This window comes from Drosophila suzukii, chromosome 2R, assembly GCF_043229965.1.
Source record: "Drosophila suzukii chromosome 2R, CBGP_Dsuzu_IsoJpt1.0, whole genome shotgun sequence".
Lineage (NCBI taxonomy): Eukaryota > Metazoa > Arthropoda > Insecta > Diptera > Drosophilidae > Drosophila > Drosophila suzukii.
This window is the reverse complement of record NC_092081.1, coordinates 12,926,684-12,949,502: the sequence shown is the minus strand read 5'-3', so window position 1 is coordinate 12,949,502 and position 22,819 is coordinate 12,926,684. Positions and strand designations below refer to the sequence as shown.

General features: G+C 41.4%; 2 protein-coding genes and 1 long non-coding RNA gene across 4 annotated transcripts in view; 2 read left to right on the top strand and 1 right to left on the bottom strand.

Moving 5' to 3' along the window:
* The window catches only part of Obp56h (Odorant-binding protein 56h), a 97,033-nt gene that overhangs the window by 56,754 nt on the left and 17,460 nt on the right, over positions 1–22,819 (top strand). The window lies entirely within an intron of this gene.
* On the top strand, positions 7,855–10,696 carry LOC139352514 (uncharacterized). 2 transcript variants are annotated; one of them, XR_011603726.1, is made up of 3 exons: positions 7,855–8,706; positions 10,006–10,114; positions 10,187–10,696. It is a non-coding gene; the product is annotated as an uncharacterized lncRNA (long non-coding RNA). The 2 variants fall into 2 exon arrangements; XR_011603727.1 differs by having other exon boundaries at positions 7,859–8,346; positions 8,424–8,706; positions 10,006–10,696.
* LOC108018772 (uncharacterized) lies at positions 17,546–19,845 on the bottom strand. The gene is made up of 2 exons (XM_017086354.4): positions 19,385–19,845; positions 17,546–19,024 (listed from the first exon to the last, which is right to left on the bottom strand). The coding sequence occupies exons 1-2, from the start codon at positions 19,757–19,759 to the stop codon at positions 17,552–17,554; spliced, it is 1,848 nt and encodes a 615-aa protein (XP_016941843.3). The 5' UTR covers positions 19,760–19,845; the 3' UTR covers positions 17,546–17,551.

Below are 22,819 nucleotides of genomic sequence, written 5' to 3'. Positions count from 1 at the left end.
AAAATACACAAATCGTTTTCAAGATTTATAATTGTCAAAAAGTTTTTGTTTCTAGTTAAGTTACAAGGTGCACCAGCTTTAGGAACATTTAAAAAATACAAAGTATTATTGAAACCTTAAGTTAGTCTTAGTTTTACAAACTTTACAGTCTACCCCAAAAATACTTAAATAAGAGATTCAAAATAATTATACATTGACCTTTTGAAAACACTTTTTATTTTATGGTTCGACCTAATGAATGGATATTTTTGAAAAACCTAACAAATTAATTCGGGAATATATTTTTAAAATTAAATTATTTACTCCATTACTATTTTCTCCCAAAGAGTAAAGAAAATTTAGATAAAATAAGTATTGAAAAAATAGTTAACTTTAAGAAACCGTTTATTTTTGTCTTGTTAAGCCGATTATATTTATTATATTATATATTTCCAAATCTTTAATTAAATAAACGCCGTATTATTCCTACTCCACTCCTACCACGTATTTTTAAAACGAAATAATTTACTCCAGGGTTCGATATGCCAAACCTCTTTCTTTTCTTAGAATAATGCGCAAGACACCTTCGCTCTTTTATAAAGCTAACCATTCTTTAAACGAAATCCCTTGAAAGGCATTCCTAACTTGATTTAGCTTCCGTTAATTTGTGGATGCGATTCGCACAGAGAAGAACTGCTTATTGTCTGAGTTAATAAACGGTTTCAGACCCATTCCAAAGGCAGTCTGAACCCTTTCGGCTTACTTCTTCATCAAGTTGCTCTAGTTGTCCTTTGGCAACGACAAACTGCGCTTAAACTTTCTGGTTTTTGTTATGCCGGAGAGCCCAACTCGAAGTTGGTTGGCAAATATGGCCCATAGCCATAATTACTATATGTATGGCTGCCCCGGCTTCTGCGGCGTCTGCAACATTTATAAGTTTATCGTCTGATTGCCGTCGTCCGTCGACCTGGATGGGACCGGATTGGATTGGTTCGGGATTGGAGTGGAGAGGCTGCTGGGGAAGGCCCTTTTGTGTCTGGCGACTTGCGTGTCCTTTGTGCATTTAACGGCTATTCGAAGGCTAAGGCAAACGCAGGCCTGCCTATAAATTAACTAAATTGATGCAAAATTGTTTGTGGAAATGACGAAATTATTATAAATGCCCGGCTTGCCAAAAAGCGATCTAAGCGAAGTCAATAAACTGACACCACAGCAGGCAGTTCATTTAATAAACATTAATATGTTTCCACCGCTTTTCCCATGTTGGCTCGTTAATTTGTGAATAATTACACATAATTTGCTTAAAATAAGCCAGCAGACAAATTTTTCCGCATGCTAACCTGGCAAAAAAAGAGCGTATGAAAAAAAAACAGAAAACTCAACGGGGAAAATACTCAAATTATTTATGCATATACGGGGTTGCGAGCCCACAAAATTATGCATTACAAAAGCGGTTAAGTCCTCTCGGAAGCCGGCCATAACACCTCCGAACAGACAGGATTCGGAGTCAGGATGGGATGGGTTGGGTTGGGTTGGCAAGGTAGACATGACTCCGGGGCAGGGCCATATTCATATGCATGTTGCTCCGATAATAATGATAAAGGAAAAGTTTGCCAGACAGCGCCGCTAGTGGGAATGCCTCACCTTCAACTTCTGCATCCGACTCGCCCACAGGATATATGTTATGGTTGTGTGCGTGCAAAGGACTCAGGTAATTACCGTGTTTGGGGTTGCTTTTTTGGGGGAGGTCTTATGGAGATGGGGCTGGGTTCGACTTGGAGCTACGGATCGGGTTCGGCCTTTTTATGCATAAATTTTCGGCTAAGAAGGGCGCGTGCCAAATCAGTGTTTACACTTTTATTTGTTTTGCGGTTGGGTGGAGCAGGGAGAAAAACGCCGAGCTAAGGGTTAGCTGAAGACATAACTTTTCTGCCCAGAGCGCGGCCCCGGAAAGGGCAGATATTTTTGAGTAATGTCTAAATTAAAGCTCAATCGTTTTGGTGGGAGACTAAAGAAAATCCTGGGTTTCGAAAAAGGATTTTGTGGTGCTAAAAAGAAGTGTTAATTTAGTTTGGAAAGCCATATGATGTTGAAGACATCATTTAACATCTATACTGACTTAGCTTAAGCTAAACTATTAATATTTCGTGGGCCTTGCAATGCTATTCACACGAAAAGAATTTTCTTAATTAATAAAAAAACATATTTCTTTTAAAAGTTAATAAAAACTGAATATCATTAAGACAGTAATGAATTAACAGGTGAGTTAACCCAAAACTGGTGAAACTAGTTCCTTTGCGTATTTGTTATTCCCAAAACTAAGAATCTATTTATAATAAAAGTTAAATCTTTATAAAACTTCAGTAAAAGCTGAAAATTTCAGAACATATTTAATAACTAATAAGATAAGATAGTAAATAAAGTACTGCATATGCAGAACATATTTAATAACTAATAAGATAAGATAGTAAATAAAGAAAGTATCTTTCATAATAACGTAATTTCTTGTTTGAAGAAAGTTCCTTCCAAAAATAAAAGTGAGAAGAGGCGTTAAGATTCCACCATGTAACCACCCCTTCAAAGGATTTCATCCCCGGCAGAGATAAAAAAAATTCCTGTGGGAGAAAGTCGATTGGAGAAAAGGGCGACAGGTCCCAAAGCAGTTCGGCAAATTGATGCCCTTTGGAAAGGAGTCTCTTGCAGTTCCGGCCAGGCAATGCAAATTCGAATGCTATCTCAATTCTGTCTGGTTTGGCGGAGAACCACTACCTTGAAAAAGAAGTTGGGGAAGAAAACTCACCCCGTTGCTGAAAACCTGGGCTATAATTTGTGGGCTTTGCCTGCCTGGAGGGCGTCTTATTTATAGCGGGGCTTTAATATCAATGTAAGCCTTCCCCGCCCACACTTGGTACTTATTGATACAAGTTGGCTTTGACTTCCGGGCTTTTTATTTCCACCTGTGCGAGGGTTTTGGTTTGGTTAAGTATAACGACCAAAGAGTATATATCTTGTATGGGAGCATTTTTGTGGTTATAATCGGATTTTATTGCAAATTAACGAGCCTCCCCAACTCCAGTTCCCGGGAAGTTTACCCACCCCGCGTTGCGTATAATATTTCAAGCGTTCTGTAAGTCCTTCTGCCGCTGTTGTCTTTAGCTTTGGTTATTTATACGATTTTTATTACCTTCATTCGGCCCGCTCGCATTCCCATTTTCATTCCCATTCCGATCCTGCAGTTGTTAGGCAGGTGTTCTCTTCCTAACCCCGCCCACAGCCACTTCATTATCCTGTTGGAAAAGTTGCTCCTCACCCCGTACTCCTTGTACTGGCCCTTTATTAGCCCAACTCCCCGACGAGTTGCATTTATTATTATGTGAATTTTGGTATTTCTTCGATATTAATTTGTGGCTCCTGCCGCGTGTTCCTTTTAGTGGCCTCTCAATATTCATTAGAGCTTTGATTTGTTATGGTTTCTCCTTGGCTTTAGGCCCCCATTCACTCTTTGATATCAGTTTTTGTGTTGTTTTTATGGCCACAAGTATTTTGATTACCGTGCAGAGAGGTCTGCTCATTGGGACTGTGTGATTTGTGCCTATGTTATTACGCCAGCGAAAAGCGAATACAACAAGTTGAACTAGTTTGGCGGCAGCTGCTAGACGAACCGAGTTTTCATATTTTTCATGTTACAGACCATTTTTCTGAAAGGCTTACACTGCTTTAACTGGATACGTTCGTTCTCGACAGGGGCTATGCAGTAAAATTAGCATAGAAATAAATTTAAAAGACTTTTTATGCTTATCTATTTAACTAATATTATATTAAGAGAGCTTTTTGTGAAGGTTTTTTTATAAACTTACTATAGAAAGATTTTCTGTCTGAAAACTTTACATATAATAGAGTTTAAAGCGTAGGAAGTGTTGAACACAAAAGTATATTTTACTTATATTTTTCAAAAAGACTTACCACTTTATAAGAGTATATTCCATTTTCCAAATTAAAACTACTGTAGACACCTGGTTTTTTCGGTGGCCAGGCGTTGGTCGCCGTTGATTTTCATTTAATTACCGAACCAAATTTCCGACACTTTAAACGATGGCGGCATGAAATAATTGCAAGTGCTGAAAACATTAAGAAACCGGATTGCAGCTTCAGGTTGGGTCCTAGCTCCAGTTTCGGTTTCAGTTTCAGTTAAACTTGCAGTTCGCAGTTTGCAGTTTGCTGTTGCCAATCCACTCCGGTTGTTGGCCAGCTCGATCGTTCGTTGGCTTTTTGAGTTTCAGGCGCGACTTTCGTTTTCTTTTTTGCCGCTGCTGTGCTGCTGCTGCTGCTTTTGCTGCCAATTGTAATTGAATTTTGTGTTGTCGGCAAAGTGGCAACCGTCAGGCAACAGCGGCAGCAGAATGGCCAACAACCGACAGCAAAAAGGAAGCAATTTCAGGCTAAATTTAGTTTAAATGCCTACCCCTTCACTCTCGACTGACTGACTGTCGACTTTTTGCAGGAACATGCCTCCTGCCGTACAGTGTGTGCTCGCTTTTAGAGCCAAACTGCTGCCGGCTGGAAGTATGCTTACTTTGGAATTCAATTAACTTGAATTTGTTGCAGTGGCGCGACGTGATTTCATTTTTCCCGATGCACTACTCAAAGCACCAGTCCCGGGTGCAATGATTGTGTTTTATGGAAGCTAATGAGTGGTAGCTCCATTTCAACGTTTAACAAAAGGCATTCGTGTTTATTGCTAAATGGATTTCGTCCTGTAATTATTAGTGGTATATTTGCACAAGCCAAAAATACTATTTATTTCAAGTTATAAAACTTTTATGATTGGACATCTTGGCCAAGCAAATTTTTATGTGTGCTCTCGATTTTTATATTATGATCTTTACTAAGATCTGAGCAAATGTGTACCTCCGTTAGTACAGAGAGTTAGTTAGATTCTTCTTTTAAAATCAGAATTTTTTTTGTTAATATTTCACTCAGTTATTAAGCTCAGTATACGTTTTTAAAAGTTTGATTACTACTATAAGTATTATGGAAGAGAAAATAAAGAACTCGCTCTTAATTACTTAATTACACCAGAGTTTTGAAGAACCTTATTGGAAGGTATAATTTATTTAAGTATATTTTATTTGGAATTATAATTAACAAGGTTATAACAACGTTATAACTATGTCACAGAAATAACCTTGTAACTTATAGGTAACAAAAAGAAATAAACATTTAGAGAAGCAATTAGCCATCCATAACGAAAATAAAACTCTTCACTTCTTAACTTTTCTATGTCCTTATTAAATAAATATAACTTTTTAAACTCAAGTGACTTACCTGTTAAGGAAAAGTGTCATAAGGAGGTGGGATTGAACAAAACAAAAAGTTAAGCCGCTTTCTGCATACTTGAAGACATGAAAATTATCGCCAATAAAAAGATTATACCTTAGGCGTTTGTAAAATTCTAACTATGCTTAAAAAAAGACATATGCCATAATAATATAAGGCTAAAAACCATAACTGCTAACCCATCTTCCATGAATTTAATGTTGCTATAATGTATCTCGAGGTTACAAGTGGTATTTGGTTTTCTTCCTGCTTATAATTCCCAATTCGTTTTTGGAAATAAACTTACTGATAAAATTAAAAAATTTAAAAAGAAAATGGAAGTATAAATAGTGTATCTCACACACGACGATCTTTCGCCGTCATGTGATTTTTTCAAATATAGAAGAAACTTGTTACTTAAATGTAGTACTTTTCCTTCGGGTGTAATATAATGCGATAACAAGGAAAATAGGCAAAAGGGCCTTCATCATTTAGTGAAATCGAAAAATATTCAACTCTCTGTATTTTCGGAACAGCTTCTGAGCGCTCTTTAATCGAACCAAAGTACTTCCATGTAATACTCTAAAATGTAACTGCAAACTGTTAGCCCTTCCCAACTCCCATGCATTTCTGGCCACTATAATCCGGGCATATGGATGCCTGCGGAACGGGTCGAAACTGAAACTGTTTGTTGTTGACGCTCGAGCTTAGAGCTCATTACAATTTTCAAGTACATTTGCGCTGATAGTTACACCAAACCAACTTCCATGTGCGCCACGCAGACAGACAGGCCCTTGAAACATATACTATGCAAATATAGCACAGATACGGAAAACTCCACTCGACTGAAGGAGGAAATCCATGAGGAGGGATGTGGGCGAAATTCAGACCCTCCAAGCGGGGCAAACAGTTGGTTGGCCAGGCACAAATGTCTGCTGACCATTAAATTCACTTCACTTCATTTAAATCTGAAGCATGGCTATGGAGAGACCTCTGCGGACATCCCAGGACCATGCCTGCTGCTAAAAGTTTTTCAATAACACAAGAAAATTCGTCGAGGAGGTGGCTGGCTGACAACTGCAAATAATAGTTTGGCCCTCCGAAGGCCTTGGAACATTTCTTTCGAGATGCCCTTACAGATTGAGAGCTTGAGCTCTGAAATCCGAGTCTAAAAATCCTGACGATGTTCTGAAAATACTCACGAAAATTTGGATTATACATAAAATATACTTAAACACACAGGGAAAAAATAAAGAAAATATAAGCTTTTATTTAAAAAGATATTGTCAGAAATCTTAAAATAAGATATAATGGATTTCTAACTCTTATTAAAGTTTACAAGAAAAATGAGTTTTGCTTTTTTGTGCTATTTATAGGTAAGGCAAATAAATAAAGATAAAGTGTCATTGGATCATAACTAAAAATGTATTCCAGGTTCGGCTTGTTTTCCAAGTCTCATAAGTTTTATTTAGACAACTTTTTGCTGAAGCTGACAACTTTCAATGAGGCCCTCGAAGGCCTTCTCCCCTGGAAATTGGGGGCCATATAGAGGCCCTATCTCCCCCTAATTTGCTTTGACTTTGATGCATTTATACTAAAATGCAGCTGGGTCACACCGGTCCATGCAGTTCCGTTCGCCGAATCGGTTTCATTTGCGACCTGCATGTCCTGGAATGCAAATTGCTCCTGCCCGGCAGACAATTGCGCCCTTTGGGCCTCCATATGCCCAGCCCGAAAACCGCAAAACCAAATTGATTTTGTCTACTCAAGCCAGGACATGAGTCCTGTGTCCTGGACATGAGTCCTGTGTCCTGGCAGCTCAACTGGACTCAACTGAACTCAACTCAACTCAACAGAACGCAGACGGCGCCAATTTTCATTACGCATCTGGAGCATTGCTCATATGGCATTACGCATACGACCCATTGTGCCGGCCGGACAATTGAGTTGCCAGCATTGTTTGGACACTGGGCATTGGATGTATGCATGTAAACATAATCAGTATTTGCAAATACAGAAGTGCATCGGCATGGGATGGCTTGGATGGTTCAGATGCGAGGTAAACTACCGGCAATAAATGCCAGTGCAGCAGAATTGAATCGAATGGCCATGAGGTGTGTGGGTTATGGGATTATAGTCCGATTACAATTGCGTTGGATGCCGCCCAATAAGGTGTCGGTAATGTTTGATTGCAATCAATCTAATCTAACCGAAATACAACGTACTCAGCATGAATTCGAGGTTAAAAATCATATGAAATCATGTTGGAAATTCCAAATTGGATTGTGCTCAGCAGTTAAGATACTTCGCTCGCCTCGAGGTAGCAATTACTAAATTGCTTCGGACAGCCGCATCTCAAAGGCAAAAGATCCAATGAGAGTCGATCCGATTGCCAAGCGGACCAGGTCCACCAGCTGCTTCCTTTTCCCCGCCCCTCGTCGAGGAAAAATAAAAACAGTTGGCCCGACTCAATGGAGGAGATGCGATGACAAGTCGGGCGACAATCGAGCTTACACAAAACCCGGACTCAATGGGGAACAAATGACAAATTTTTAATGCCTCACGAAACAAAACGTTGATAAGATCAGCGGCTGCCGCACAAAAACAAGACAAAGCGAAAAAACCCCGAACAAAGCGCTGCGAATCGCAAACCCTGGATATAATAAAAGTAAAAAAAACACACAAAACAAACAAACGGATGACAACGCTTCGAGGACGAGGATCTCAAGATCTGGAAGCGCTGATTTGGGAATTAAACACGCGCGAATAGGAATCAATGATGGACTACCTGCTCATTCGGGATCGCTGCAGGGACCTGGATAAATGGATGGATGGATTGTCGGATGGTTATTATGGCAGACAGACGGCGCACGGTCGAGCACACATTTGAGATTTTTGTCAACAGGAATCGGGATACCAAGGGGCGTACAGAAATAAAATTAGTAGAGAACGCCAAGCACTCAAGTCGCTAGAAAAGAAAAACATTTTGAAAGGACAAACCCACTCGAAACGCGAGCAGCCCGGCGAAGGACCAAAACCAAATCATCGGGGGTAGCTGTAGCCGGTGGTCCTGCGGACGGGTAGTTGTCATCATTTGTTGATTTTCATTCCGCCTTGGCTCGTTTCAGCTCCTTCGTCGCGCTGCCTCGTAAAAAATCCTTTAAGTGCACTCCAGAGCACAATGCACTCGCCTCCGACGGCCGAGTGTCCCGTCTGCAGTAGGTTCCGCTCGGCGACCCTTCTTCCAGCCATCCATTGAGCCCGGCACGCCTCGTCATCGCATCGCCTCTCATCTCATCAGTCATCAGCTGGGATTACACGGGCCGATTCGTATCGCAAGACCCTAGATTAGCTCTATTTAAATCTATTCCCCCAGCTGCTGTCCCATTCGATCTATAATCGCCTGCAACTGTAAGTAGCGCAATATATAAAGTAAAAAAATAAAAAATCCTTGGTTGTTTTTCCTACACTATATGAAAAACCAGAAAATTACAACGTGAAATATTTGACCTATGTAATATAGTTTAATGAAACGGCGCAACCCAAGACCATTAAATTTATCTTCAACCAAATTTTATGATTTTTATTATAACACTAAAAAGAACACGAGGTCTATCCAACGATTATATATAAAATTTATATATTTTTCGATTAGTTTTTCATTTATAGCGGGTCCTGTTAAAGTTATATTAAATTTTATTATGAAATTCTTTATTTTAAAGATGTACAACATTCTCAAATTTAATAATGCACTTATTTGCCTTCCTTATTATTCATGACTACCTTCAATTTTACAGACATTTCTATAGTGAACTACTGTATTAAATGCACACCAGAAAAATCCGTTGTATCTTGTCGAAATGATGATACCACTATAATCTACAGCTGCCGGTAAAACATTTCCATCCATAATTTTCCGACTCCCTGGCGCCAAAATGACCTGCAATCTCATCCCTAGAACATCTCCTCCCGATGCCCTGCTAATTTACAATTTCAATGTCACGCTTCGAGCAAGTGACGATAAATTCGCACTACTCGCGGAAAATATGGGACCTGAAAAGGGCCAGATTCTGGAGGGGAGACGCCTCGCATCGCTGGCTTCTTGCACTTAGTGAAATTACATGGCTGCCAGGACTTGTTGATTGCCCCCGGTTGCTCCATTGCTCCCTCTGTTGGCTAAATTTAGCGTTATTAAAAAATTAAGCTGACAACATTCTGTTGTCATCCGGAGGCCGAGGCAGAAACAGTAGCCGCCAGTGGCAGACTATCGAAATGGGGGTATCTGCCAGCGAAAATGGGAGAATCCGGGGGTCGGGGGTCCCAGAAGTGCGTGCGTCATGTGGCAGGGTCTCTCGTTCGGACCGCCCGACACTTACTTTAATTCCTAGGTGCCGTCGAGGGAGGGGAAACATGCCCCAGACTTCTACGGCCACATGCCTCCTCCGTCTGATTAATTGTATTTCGGTTTTTCGAGTTATGAGCAAGGCCAGAGACGCACGCTAAATTAAGTGAAATTTTTCATCCACATTTAATTACGCTAATGATCTGGGAGTAGGTTCCACTCCAGGAGCAGTTTGCCCGTTGCCAGTTGCCAGTTGCCACTTATTAATCGAAGGGCAGAGTGCCCGCGTCCCCGAAAAACAAACTACTACCGAATACTAATGCTCCTCCCGCAGCTGCCAGACTAAGAAGAATTTACTTCACTTTCAGGTTGCCTTCCATATACCTCCACCCACGGATGCCGGTCCAAAGTCCCAGTGTCTGAGTCCCGACCCAGACGTGATTACCAGTCGCTGGAGTAGTGAAAAGTACACGAGTTGTAAGTCAAACTGACACTGAAGATTATGGTTTATGTCGACAAAGTTGACACGTTGTTTATCAAAAATGCAAGTCAAGGACTTTGTGTCCGCTGGAGTCGTGAGCTGGCGGAAAACAACAACAACTTTGTGTTGACGGATGCATGGCAAGTGCAAGACAAAGGCCCAGACCTTAGCATCCAGACCCTATAGATCCGACTGCATAAGCGACTGCAACTGCAACTGCAACTGGTGCCACCAACAACACCACCCCACAAGGGCCAACAGAGGAAGCAAACCGTCAGATAAGCGCGGACTTTTGGGGAGCGGGGATTTTCCGGGGGACGGTGCCAGCTTGTTGTGCGTGTGTCTTACAAACTGTTGTAATTAATTTGGTTTCTTCTCGCGGGGCTGCATCAAATGCAGTCGAGATAATGCCAAGTCTGAGTGCATTATGTTCTGCTTAAAGTCGTTATAAATCAGAGATGCGATCTGTGGACACATGAGTGATTATGTGCGTCCCGATTGATGGGTGCGAAATATCAAACACTTAATGAAGAAAATGGTTCCTTAAATTACTTCATTTATTTTGATATGGGAAAAAAATGCGTCTATGTTTTCTTAATATGCATTAACAAAATAAAACTAAACTAAGCTATGGAGGTCTTTAAAGCGTATAAATCAGAAAATAGCAATCCCTAATTTATCAAAGTGGTTAGACCTTTAAATTTTTTGGAATACGTTATTTAAGGCATACTTTAAAAACACTCAGAAAAATTATTTAAATTTATCTTTAACATTTTTTTCCATTCCAACTCTATCTGACCAACATCGGATAATGGACTCTATCCACTCTGTCCCACAAGTTGATAAGGTCGTTATATCAACTTTCCCGACCTCCATGATCCGCTATCATCTGCGGTAAATGATAATGGGAAGCAAATCGCATGGCGCCCATTTAGATGACATAACCGATAAACTGTAAATTGCCAACAGCCAAACTGGAAACTTTCTGCCGCACACATTAACATTAACCTATCTGCGTGCGTATCGGCGGCATTGTCTGGGACCCATTTATGCAGGCCACGCCCAACTCCTGCCCCCAAAAAGCAAGTCAATCAGCGCCATCGAGCATGTGAGCCGGGCCAAAAGTAGGGATCCTGGAGGTTTCGGGAGGAAAGGAGCCTTTCCACATGGCTGACTTATTCCTCAGACGTTCTTTTCGCTGGCTAGGATTTCTTTCTCTTTCTTTCATTTTTTTTTAGTTATATCCGTTAAATAACTCCCCGTTGCGTGGCAAACTTTGTTTACGGCAATAAAAAAGTTTTCATAAAATATACAAAATAAACTCGAGTCCGGCTGCGGGAGACAGAAGCTGAGTGCCAAGAGCTGAGAGCCGAGAAGGATGTTCAACCTTTTGGGAGCTCTTCCCGGGCGCAAATGTAATATTTGCTAATTTTATGTGAATTCGGAAAGTTTCGCTCCCCGTTCGGGGGAATGGGGACGTAATCCTCACGAGTAAACGCAAATCTGGCGCATTTATGGCTATAAAATTTTCTCGGAATGCACAAATACCTTGAGAATCAGTTTTTAGCCAAAAAACACACAGGACGAATAAAAAAGGAGCGGAGGAAAAATACAAAAAAAAAACACAAGCCCCTTACACAGGTCTAATGTATGGGATTATCCCTAAACAAAGCAAACAAACGGCAGCAACTCACTGGGTGTGCTGGCAAATCAATTTTACATATCGCACACCCACACATCCTTTTGGCCCGAGGTCCTGGCTTATCCTTTCGCATGGAAATGGAAAAGCGAGCGGTATTGGAAATGGAGTGCCGCCTGCCTAGCGCGAACTTGAGGAAAACAATAAACTTTCGCCCGGCATCTAATATAAAAGGTGAAAATCTTTTCGAAAGCTTCCAAAGGTTTTTGCCCCCCAAAACCCATACCCAAACCCCAACCCAAACCCAAGCCCGAGAAGCAGCAGCTGGCAGCGGCCCCATAAATGCGGTTAAATGTAAAAGTTTTTGCATCTTTAGGATGAGCGTGCGGTGTTTGTACAAAGTTCATGGCATCCCAGCTGGCTGGGCTGCATACAGAATCAGGGGAAGGTCGATGATGATGGCATCCACTGATCACCCCGCAAATGCTACAAAGTATTCAGCATCCAGTTTATAAGCCCCTTCCCGGTTAATTATGAAGAATTCTTTTCGAAGACTTCGGGTCAGAACCGCACTTAAGAGCAACTGCAACTGTAATCGCACGGGAAACACTGTAAAAAAAACTTCTTTAAGTAACCCACGATAATAAAATGCAGTAGAAATACTCAAGTACACTGAAGGATTAAGGTACCTTAAAAAATGGTCCCTTAGTTATATTTTTGATCCTTGAGATTGTCCCATAAAAAAAGTTAATACGAAATCGTATTTTATTAGAAACTCACCTATCTTTAATATTATAATGTCGAAACTTATGAATTACTATATTTTCTAAAGCAATACCATTTTTTTTAAGTATTTAATGTTTCTTGACTTATTGATAGTATTGCTTTTTATTAGAACAATGTGCATCCAAAATGATATTCCGAACATATCTCTTTTATTTTATGGATTTTTTCCGGTAATATTTTTTCCAGTGCACCAAGCTCCGCCAAGAAATCCCTAGCCATCGAAACAAGGCCGTTGCGTGCCAGTTAAGAGCCCGAAATCAAGGGGTTAATGCATATGCCACACACTCACTCCGGCAATGCCATGGAAAATTATCTATCTACGGCCCATCCCATCGCATTACCAAATGCAGCAGCTTGAAATACTGTAAAATGTTCCCAAACATTTCGTTGGCCCATGCTAATTATGGCCAGTAAATTAGCTGGCGCGACCTTCGAATTTTTTCGATTATAAGTCAGAGTATGTCGGTTTTGATTGATTAATTCAAATCGAACTGGGCTATGAATTGAATTTTTAATGGCACCCTAATTTGGCAGCAATTAAGTGTAGGTACGGGTTGGAGGATTGACGTTTGAGTTAAAAGGGTTAGTAAGCCAACGAGTTTTTGGATGGTTTATACTGATATATACAGAGGGTATTTCTGCTTCAACTTGCCCATTTCTCTACAACATTTCTTTGTTAAGTTTTTTTTGGGGTCCCAGCTCAATCAAGTTGACACTAACACATGTCGGGTCCTAAGTGTTAGGCCCCCATCCCCTTTTTGAAAATGGGGGAAAAGCCTCTATTAATAGCGCATTAATTGATGATTATGTCGGTGGAAAGCGTCGTTGACAAACTACGTATCTGATGGATACATGCAGTTGAAAACGCTCATGCAGTTGTACGTCGCTGAATGCTGCCATTAATCAAAATGTAGCTGCTGATTTTCGAAGAGCTTTGCTGCGGTTAAATATTTTGAGCGGCAACACATGTTGCCAGTGTCATAAAGCCCAATGATTTGTCGTCGGTGTGTGTGTTAGCCAGGCCGCAGCGACAGGCTTTGCAACATGCTCAACTCTCAACTCCCGACTCTCAACTATTTACCGCCAAAGGAAAAAAAAACAAGCCCAGCGAACTGCAAGTACTGCTCACAGTATCTTGGCATCGCACTCGCAACTGCATCCGATAGATACTTGAAACCGCAAACAAGCTGCAGTTTCGCTGAGCCAGATGTTATGGATAACTAGGGGGCCGTAGCTGGAGCTGGGGGCGTGGCATTGTGCGTTTTGCGGTTTTGGGGTCTCGGTTTTCTGGCTACCATTTTCGGGCACGGATTTTGCGTAAAAGTTTTCGAAACATTCGCCGAACTATGGTAAGCATTTTCGTATTCAAAAACTAGTTGGCCTGTCCGCATTCATCTGCTGGATGGATAAATGCTAGTACTTATATAGAATTGCTGAAGCCAAAGTTTCGCAAACAACTTTATGGGTATTTATTGATTTTAAAAATAGTTGCGAGCGAGTTGGTCTGATTGATGGTTGCATAGTTGCCATAGAACTTATTGCCTCTGGATTTTGGCGAGTGGATTCGTGAGATTTCGCCGAGCTTTATGAAATGCGAAGCGATCAAAGTGTTGTTTTGTTTCAAGTTTGTTTCGCCAGTGAATAGTTGAAGTTTTGTGGCAAATTTAGTAGTAGGTAGTCGGCCAATTCGAGTTGTTTACCCCCGCTAATGGCGGCTTTAAGGGGGCACCGATTTGATTTGTATATCAATCTCGTGTGTGTGTAAGTGGCGGCTTTCCCCGGAATTGGCCCGGCCTAATGCCATTGTGCCAGCTGGAGCTGCTGCATTTGCCCACCGGCAATTACCGGCAACACATGCATTACGCTCCCACCTTCGCATACTGGCCAGGTACTTAACTTGGCCAAAACTTTCGCCGAAATTTGCTCGGGTAAAAGTGAGGCTGCCGGCACTGGCCAGAAGTCTTTCGGGGGCAGCAGCCAAACATTTGCCGAGACACGACTCCAAATTAACACGTAAATTGCAGCGGGTTAACACGCGTTCGAGTGCAGTTGGAAAGTGTTGCCAATCCAAATGCCCTGTCTCCGTTTCAGATTTAGTTTAAGTTGCTGAACCTGCAGAGAGAAAAACAAGATCAAAAGTCAAAGCTAAGCAAATAAGATATAACCTAATGTATTTTTCAACAACCTGCGAAGTATTTTCTTCCCTGTTTTACCAACAACAAATTAATATAAATGTTTTTTAAAACTATTTTTAAAAGTCTCGGAGCTTCTATATTTTTGATTAAATTTATTTTAATTATCCTCATTTAAAAATGTCAGTGCTATAAATTTTGTAGGAAGTTTTCTAAAAACGCTCGAGTAATATTTTCTATACCTCGATTACTTTTATTGAAGCCACTAAGAGATCTAGGTACTTAATTAATGAATAATAAGTCAAGGGAATCCCCAATTGTTTTATCTCTTGAAGTAGTTATAAGAATTTAGGTTCAGGGCTAAGTGATAGGTATATTATTTTAGAACTATAAATTTAGCACGTAAACGTATCGCCTTTTCTTACCAAATACGACCCTCTTTTTACACCCTTTTCTCTAAATGTACCCCTGTCTCAGCCTCGTTAAAGCCTTCTCGCTTGGCCGAATGACTAGCGGGCCTTGTTACAATTAATTGCATATGCTGGGCAACATTTTTGCATACCGGCAACATGGTGCAGTTAACAATAAATTAGCGTTTAAAATGCAATGGCGGAGCCCAACCTCCTCCGATTCCCCGACTCTTGGGCACTGGGGTCTTGAGGTCCGGCTCGTTAGCCCTTCAAGATCATGCAGGCGACGTCGGGCGATCAATCAAGAGCCGGGGTAATGTCTACCCCATCGCAACACGATAGTTTAGCTGAATGGCGCAATTAATTAGTTTCGTGTTAATGAGCAATGCGCATCATCCCGTGGTCATAACAAGCGCTCCAGACACTCCAGTGCGGCGCACTCGATGCGACCAGGAATTTTTTAATGGCCTTCTGCGACCGGGCGCAAAGTAAACTAGAAATTTATGGCCATCGGACGGGCTGTGCAATGAAGACTCACTTAAAGTTTATGAAAGCCAAAGGGATCCTCCACTCAAAGTTAGCGATTTGTGGTAAAACAGAAAAGTGTGAGGTGGCTATAGGAAAGTTTTAGCTTCTGTTGCAGGTTATAAATAAAGTCTATAACAAGGGACTTTCAAAAAGGGACTATAACTGTTATATAACTCTAAAATATGGTAAATATTTTTTGGTTAGAGGTTTTCGGCACTACAAATTTACATTTTTAAAATTGGAAATCAATTTCCAATAGATTTTTTCTTATATCATAAGTGATTTACCTATTTTCCCCAGTGTACAACTCTACCATTGCCGGCTTGACTTACAGGGATTCACGTTTCCAAGTCATTAGAGGCCGACATTTTATTTTATTTTTGTGGCTGGTGCCATCAAACATATATTGCTTCGAATAAAATACAATTTTTGAGGCCTACGTCGGCTTTTACCCTTTTATTGTTGTAACTTGATGGGCTTCAAAATGCCACCACACCGTCCCCAAAGCAATGTCAAAAGTTATGAGCAAACAATTTTCTGTTTAAAAGCGTCTGTCACAAAACTTTCGAGCGCCCCTTGTCAAGCCAAACAAATCCCGCATTGTGCCGCCCATGTCAGGCAATACTTTTCACAATTTGTCTGCAATTACGACAGCCGGAAAAGTTCCGGTAGCTCTCGCTTTGCTCTGACTTCAAAAATGAAATTCCTACGTGATTTGGTTTTAACGAGATTTTGTAACCGGCAGCAACTATCGACAATGCAAATACAAACCGAATGTATCGTGTTCTCTAAATTACTGCCCATGTTAAATGCTGTCCATTGGAGGGGGCGTGGCCCCGCCCTTATTATTTACCACACACAATGCGAAATATAGTGTGTCAGAAATCAGGAATTGATTCAGTCCCTGGTTTCTATTGTGGGTCCTTCGAAAACGTTTTGTCAGCGATGCGTGTTGTATAATGTTTCGCATAGTTTCGCAGCTGAAGTGGTTCGATTCGAACCCAGCCCCGCCCTTAAATCCTGTCAGCATACTGTTGCAAAGTGGCGACAAAGCAAACAGTTTACATTTTCAAGGGACCCTCTTCTGCTCGCTTTTCCAACTGACCGTTTTCGCTTTATAATTTGACAATCAATTGACAGTTCGTTGGGAAAACAGCAGAAACACAAACGCAAACACGCACTCGCCAAACGCAGAAATATGCAACAAAGCCCTCGACAATAAAATATAGAATAAAATATCAAATAACTTGGCAAAAACTATTCGAGAGCAAATTGCGTTGGCCAACTTCGATTTCCCCATGACATTAGTTGAGTGCCGGAAACTGAGTGCTTGTGTGCGCAGCTGGGCTTGCCCACAGCACAACCTTTGAACTGTCACTCAATGTGGGGACTTTGGATTCGAAACCGATCAAATTAAATGTGAATCTAGTATGCATTTGTGCTTCTAAGAGGTCTATTATTTGAAATACTATAATTTTCAATCAAGCCAAAAATATTTATTTAGTGACAAGAGGCTTAAAATAAAAATAAATCGGAGAATATATTTAGTTGTGGGGTAAGTTTTCTTATGATGAATAGTAATCCAACCATACCATAAAAGACCAAGGGTAAATTTAAAAAGGTTGTTAAAATTTAATTATGTGAGGGGCTATACTTCTGTATATTTTTATTTTTATGATGTTAGAAATGTTTTCCAAAACTTAAACTAACAAAGAAGCTTATAATAAGCTGCTCGGGCCATGAACTACTTAGTAAATATCTAGATACATATATATACAAATTGGAGCCATTTCAATTTGTTTAAAGACCAATAAAATTCGTATGAACTTGCCTACTTAACTAGAATATATAACATTTTTTATTACTTTAATAAGGAATTTTACACACATTAACCAAAGCATATTCAGCTAGAGATGACAGTTTAAGAGAAGATCTCGTCTATCGAAACCGTAAGCCAATGATATCCAGGATGTCCTCCTTGGTGAGCTTTTCATCCTGTTCCTCAGCCTTTTGGGGAGCTACCGGAGGTTTTGCGGGTGCCGGAGTTGGAGCTGGTTTGTTGGGCAGCACAGGGGCCTTGGGAAGTGGAGGAGCTGGTGAAGCAGAAGTCTTCTGACTGGAATGGTGTTGTTCCTTGATCGTGATTTGAAACTTGGGCTTGGCCTTTTCCCCCAGAACCACAACAAGTGGTGGCTTCGTCTGCTGACTGGAGTGGCTGCTCGAGGTGGGCTTCACCCAGCAGCGGTAGGTGTCCAGGGAAACGCCACATGGTGGTGGTTTCGAGAGCAGATCCTCACTTTCACTTTCCTCCTCCACCAGGTTCACCCTCTCCACCTTCGGCTGGGGCACCTCCTCCACCTCCTTCTTGATCTTGAAGGGCGTCAAGTAAGTGAACAGGTGTGGATAGGCATGCTGCTTGTACTCGCAGGTGCAGCCGCACTGGATGTCCTGCTCCTCCTCGGCCTCCTCGAGCTCCTCCTCCACTTCAAGAAGCTTCTCCCTCTCCTTCAGCCTAGCCATCCTTTCGACACTGCTCCCCCGGAAGGGACCTACATAGCAGAAGTCCGTGTCCTGATCCTCCAGCCCTGTCTTGGACAACTTCTCGCCCATTTGCTCCTCCTGCTCACCAACCCCATCATCAAAGGCCGGCCGACAGGTGCACACCTGGCATGTGCAGGTGCACTCTGAGTCGCAGGACAGATCCTCCTTGGGACAGGGTGGACACACCAACTCCAAGGGCGGGAATGGCACTTGGTGCTCGGGGAACTCCTCGTCCTCCTCGGTGAAGGGCAACCATCGGCAGATGTACGGTCCTTGGCTGCATTCCGCCGTGATCTCCGGCGATTCCCTGGCCTCTCCGTATTCCCGGCAACATCGCAAATGTGGGCAGTTGCACTTGGGCTGGCTGGCCGAGGTGGTGCTGCTGCCGCTAACCGGAGTCCTCTTATTGGACACGGTTTGGTCGCCCCTCCTCAGGCTGTGATTGTGCCGCGAGGAGGCGGTGCTGACAGCCGCCGATGGCTTTTGGGTCCCTGCCCGAGTGGAGGTCTTCGAGGGGGCACTGCTGGCGCCCATTTTGTGCCTGGCGTAGAGCACCTCCATCTGAGTCGTTACCGAGGAACCCGTGTTGGAGACCACATGCGACTGAGGGGCCGTACCCTGACCACAGATGCAGGTTATGTTGTCCGCCCACAGAACTCGCGTCTGCAGGACGTCGTATAGGTTCTTATAGACGCACTCGATCCGCTCCTCGAACAGCAGCTCCTCGGAGTGCATGAGTCCGGCCAGGGCGGCATGGATCTGCGCCGTGCGTCGAGCGGCATGCAACCAAAGGCACTCCGACAAGTGGGTCACCTTGTCCTGCAGGCAGTAGTAGCGACGACCCCCCATACCCGTGCCATGGTAGAAGGCCTTGGGAAGGTATAAGAATTAAAGTATATGCATAAGAATAAGTTTAATTATTTCTGGAGGGATTTTGTGTCAATTTAAAAATAGGTTTCGAAATTATAATATTCCGATCATATCATGTAATAATCATGTATGTAGTTAATCAAAAAGATAATCAAATAGTTTTTTTCCCTGTTAAAATTAAAGATCCTATTGAAACCCTACTTTTGTTTAAGGACCTACCTCAAATGCCCTCTTTACGATTCGTATCTACATAGGTATAACTGATATTGAACTTGATCATAAAGGTCATCATATTTTATCATTATATTTCTGTCTAATATTAAAAATCGGATAGAAACCATAGGATTTTTTAGGACCTACCTTGAAGGCCCGCTTTACAATTGCGTAGGCCATCTGGGCATCCATGCGGGACATCTGTGCCTCATAGGCCATTCCGTGCAGAAAGCTTTCCTTGGCGAATCGCTTTCTAGGAATCCGATCGATCCTTTGGACGACCTCTTCGTAGTGTTGGAGGGATCGCTTGATGACCCCCGCACTCCGCTTGACCTCCCAAGGCCGGAGACCGCAGATCCGCATGACCTTCATCACGCTGTCGGTCACGTCTTCGATGTCCAGTCGGCGGAACTCCAAGTGCATTTCTTTGTTCTGCTCAGCGCAGTCCTGACGATCTGGCAAATGGCACGGACATTTCGGCGGCTGTGGGGGCAAAGTTCGCGACGACTCATTCGAAAACATGGAAGAATTTTGGATTTAAGATGCTCAAATGTGGGAAATTGTGTGTAGATCAGCAGGGGAAAATTAGATAAATGCCTCTACACCTACTAAACCTAATTTTAATTTGGATAAAAAGCATATATATGTTTATCTTAAATAGTAGTCCAAAGGGTATTCGTTCTGTTAAATTTATTTGAAATTCAGAACCGCCTAAAATTAAATTCCTCCTATATTGTCAGAGGAATTTACAAAAAATCATATATTTCCAAACGTTTCCTCAGAAGTTGGGGTAATCATTAAAATGTAATAAGTAAAAAAATCAGTTAGTTATTTTGTGGTAGCAAATTGTATGTAAATGCTGTGGTAAAGCCCAGCTAATACATGTTTAGATTAATTTTTATATCGTATCATATACCGGAATTAATTAATTAAATTAAGACAATGCCGCCGGTTGCGGTGTGTCACTGCTGTTCAGCCCGCCCTCGTCAACTGAAACTCGAATCACCTGCCGCTGGGATTTGTCACCGGTGACAGATTTCCCGGACAAGTGCATCGCTGCATTTCTGACGTTCCGCGGTCTTCTGCCGTTTCGAATGGTGTTTTTGAGTTGGGCGGGGAAAATGCATATTTATCACAGAACCAGCACGCATGCTGATGTCGATATTTGTTTACCCAACAATTTTTGTCCCGCCCGCTCGCAGTTCTCTTTATGGTTGCTGCCTGACTTACTACTGTTAATTTGAAATACTTTTATGATGCATTCCGGGCGGAAGTGCACTGGGGACAAGATACACATTTCAACAAGCGACTGCGCAAAAACAACAAACAAAAGTGAGGGCCTCTAGATCTACTTCATTATATAGTGCTCTCTAGGAGAAGACATAAGAAAACAATGTCGGCAGAAAGTGCAGATGTAAAATCTTGAATATTAATCACTTTAAACTAGGAACGTCGGGTTTTTATTATTTCACCATTATAACCAACCAATTATATCCAAAATGTTTTTTGTCTGATGTAATGTTTAGAAAATATTATTTAATATTAATTTATTAGTAAGCATTATTTTCTATCTTTCAGACTTCATATTAATTAGTAAATAGTTTTAATAATATTAAAATGAATATTTATTATGAATAAACATATACGTTTGTGGTTTACTCTATGGCAATTTAGAAATGCAACGCAATTAATTTTCATAATAATTTTTAATAGACAGATAAATATTTGCTTAAGCGACACCTTAACATAAATGCTTCAGTTAGTTACTGTCACTCTGGACACAACTCCATCAAGTTCTGTCCGCGTAAAAAGTGAATCAAAGTCTGAACAAATATTGTCATGCGGTCGTGACAAATATTTACATAGTTGGCGCGCCATCGATTCCCCAGGAAGGTGAAATGTGGTTGCCCGTGCCCGTGCCCAAAATAAAATCAAATGGAATCAAATGAAAATACGAGGGAAAACAAAACGAGCAGCTCCAGAACGGAGTGAAACGGAAAATGCGGGCACATTGACAGTGCGGGCGATTGATTTTTCCTGTGTTTGAATTTGAATTTCTGCTGCCAGTGCCCCCAAGTAAAGCCGAGGGTCGATTTTCCGGGGCGATCTAAAATTAATGCATTGCAAATAGATGGCGCTGCAGTTGTCAGCCACGCGGATAGACAGTCCCAGTCCCTAAACTCCGGAAAATGGGTACCGGGGGGGAGTCATTCGAGACGGACAGAATGAGTTTAATTGTTGACCCTAGCTATTAGCCCCTGTCAAGGGGCCTTTGTGTCCCCGCACTGCATTGTTTCATGAACTGACACACAGTCAGTCGCATATCTTTGTATTCTCGCCATTGATATGCAGAATACACAACGCACATTTGCGAATGTTTCTTAGAATCCACTTCAGACGCTCAAAAACGCCTTGGAATGCAAAAAGGCGCTGACTGACAATCGGATTTTCAGAGCCACAGAGTTTCTTTGTCGGCTGTGAGCCCCACGATTTATAATCGCATTTGTTTATGTTGCAGCAGCAGTATTGTTTTTGATTTCTGTTCCAACGCATTCCGAGTGATGTGCGGCTCATTATTATGGCCTGTGCATCGCCAGATTGCGAAATACGTCAAGGAATCGAGGAATATAAGTGAGGGTCTTATATAGCACACTCCCACAGGGATCCGATCTGCAATAAACGAGAATTCTATGCCGCTAATGAACCTATAAAGCATTTTGAGGAGATTTAGCGGCAGTATATTTAATCGGGTTATGCTTTATGCCGTTTGATCCTTTCTTCAGCTACTGGAAAGTAACGTGTTGATAATTTAAAAATCACAGGAAATCACTTTTATCAATTCTCAAAAATATTTTTTTAAAATAATTTAGCCAAACTTTTGACAGACTAACTTAAAACCAGCCAATTCTTGTTTAGAATAAGCAAGATCATCTGGCACTAGGCTTATTTAAAATAGATTTATTTTAGCAATTGAAATAAATATTTTTCACTTTCCCTGAAGAACGTAGATTTTCTATGTACTGATAATGCTTTGTATTTGTTCCACGAGGCGAAGGTTTACTTAGAATTTGGAAGATCATCTTGCCCTATTTTTATTTTTTATAGGTTTATTTAAGCAACTGAAATAAATAATTTAAATTTTCCCTGAAGTACGTAAATTTTCTATATACTGAATAATGTTTGTTTAATTGTATTTGATCCACATGAAGAAGATTTATTTAAAACTTGCAAGATCATCTTGCGCTATGTTTATTTACTATAGATTTATATAATCAAATGAAATAAATAACTTTCATTTTCCCTGCCGTTCGTAACATTTTGAAATTGTGATTAATTGTCCAATTGCATTTCTTTCCCGGTGAGTGAAGTACTCCAGTTGCAGGGCTCCACTTGCAGTTGCTCAATCAATGCCAGGGCCCCTCGATTCCCATGGAGACTTCAATTTATCACGCTTGATCTTGATTAAAAGTCCGCACCCGCACACGAGTTCCCCTTTTGTCAGATGGAGGGCCAGACAAGCCAATTATAGACAGTCAAAGCCCCGTGAAGATGCCAGCGATCCGATGAAGATCCGCGGGCTGA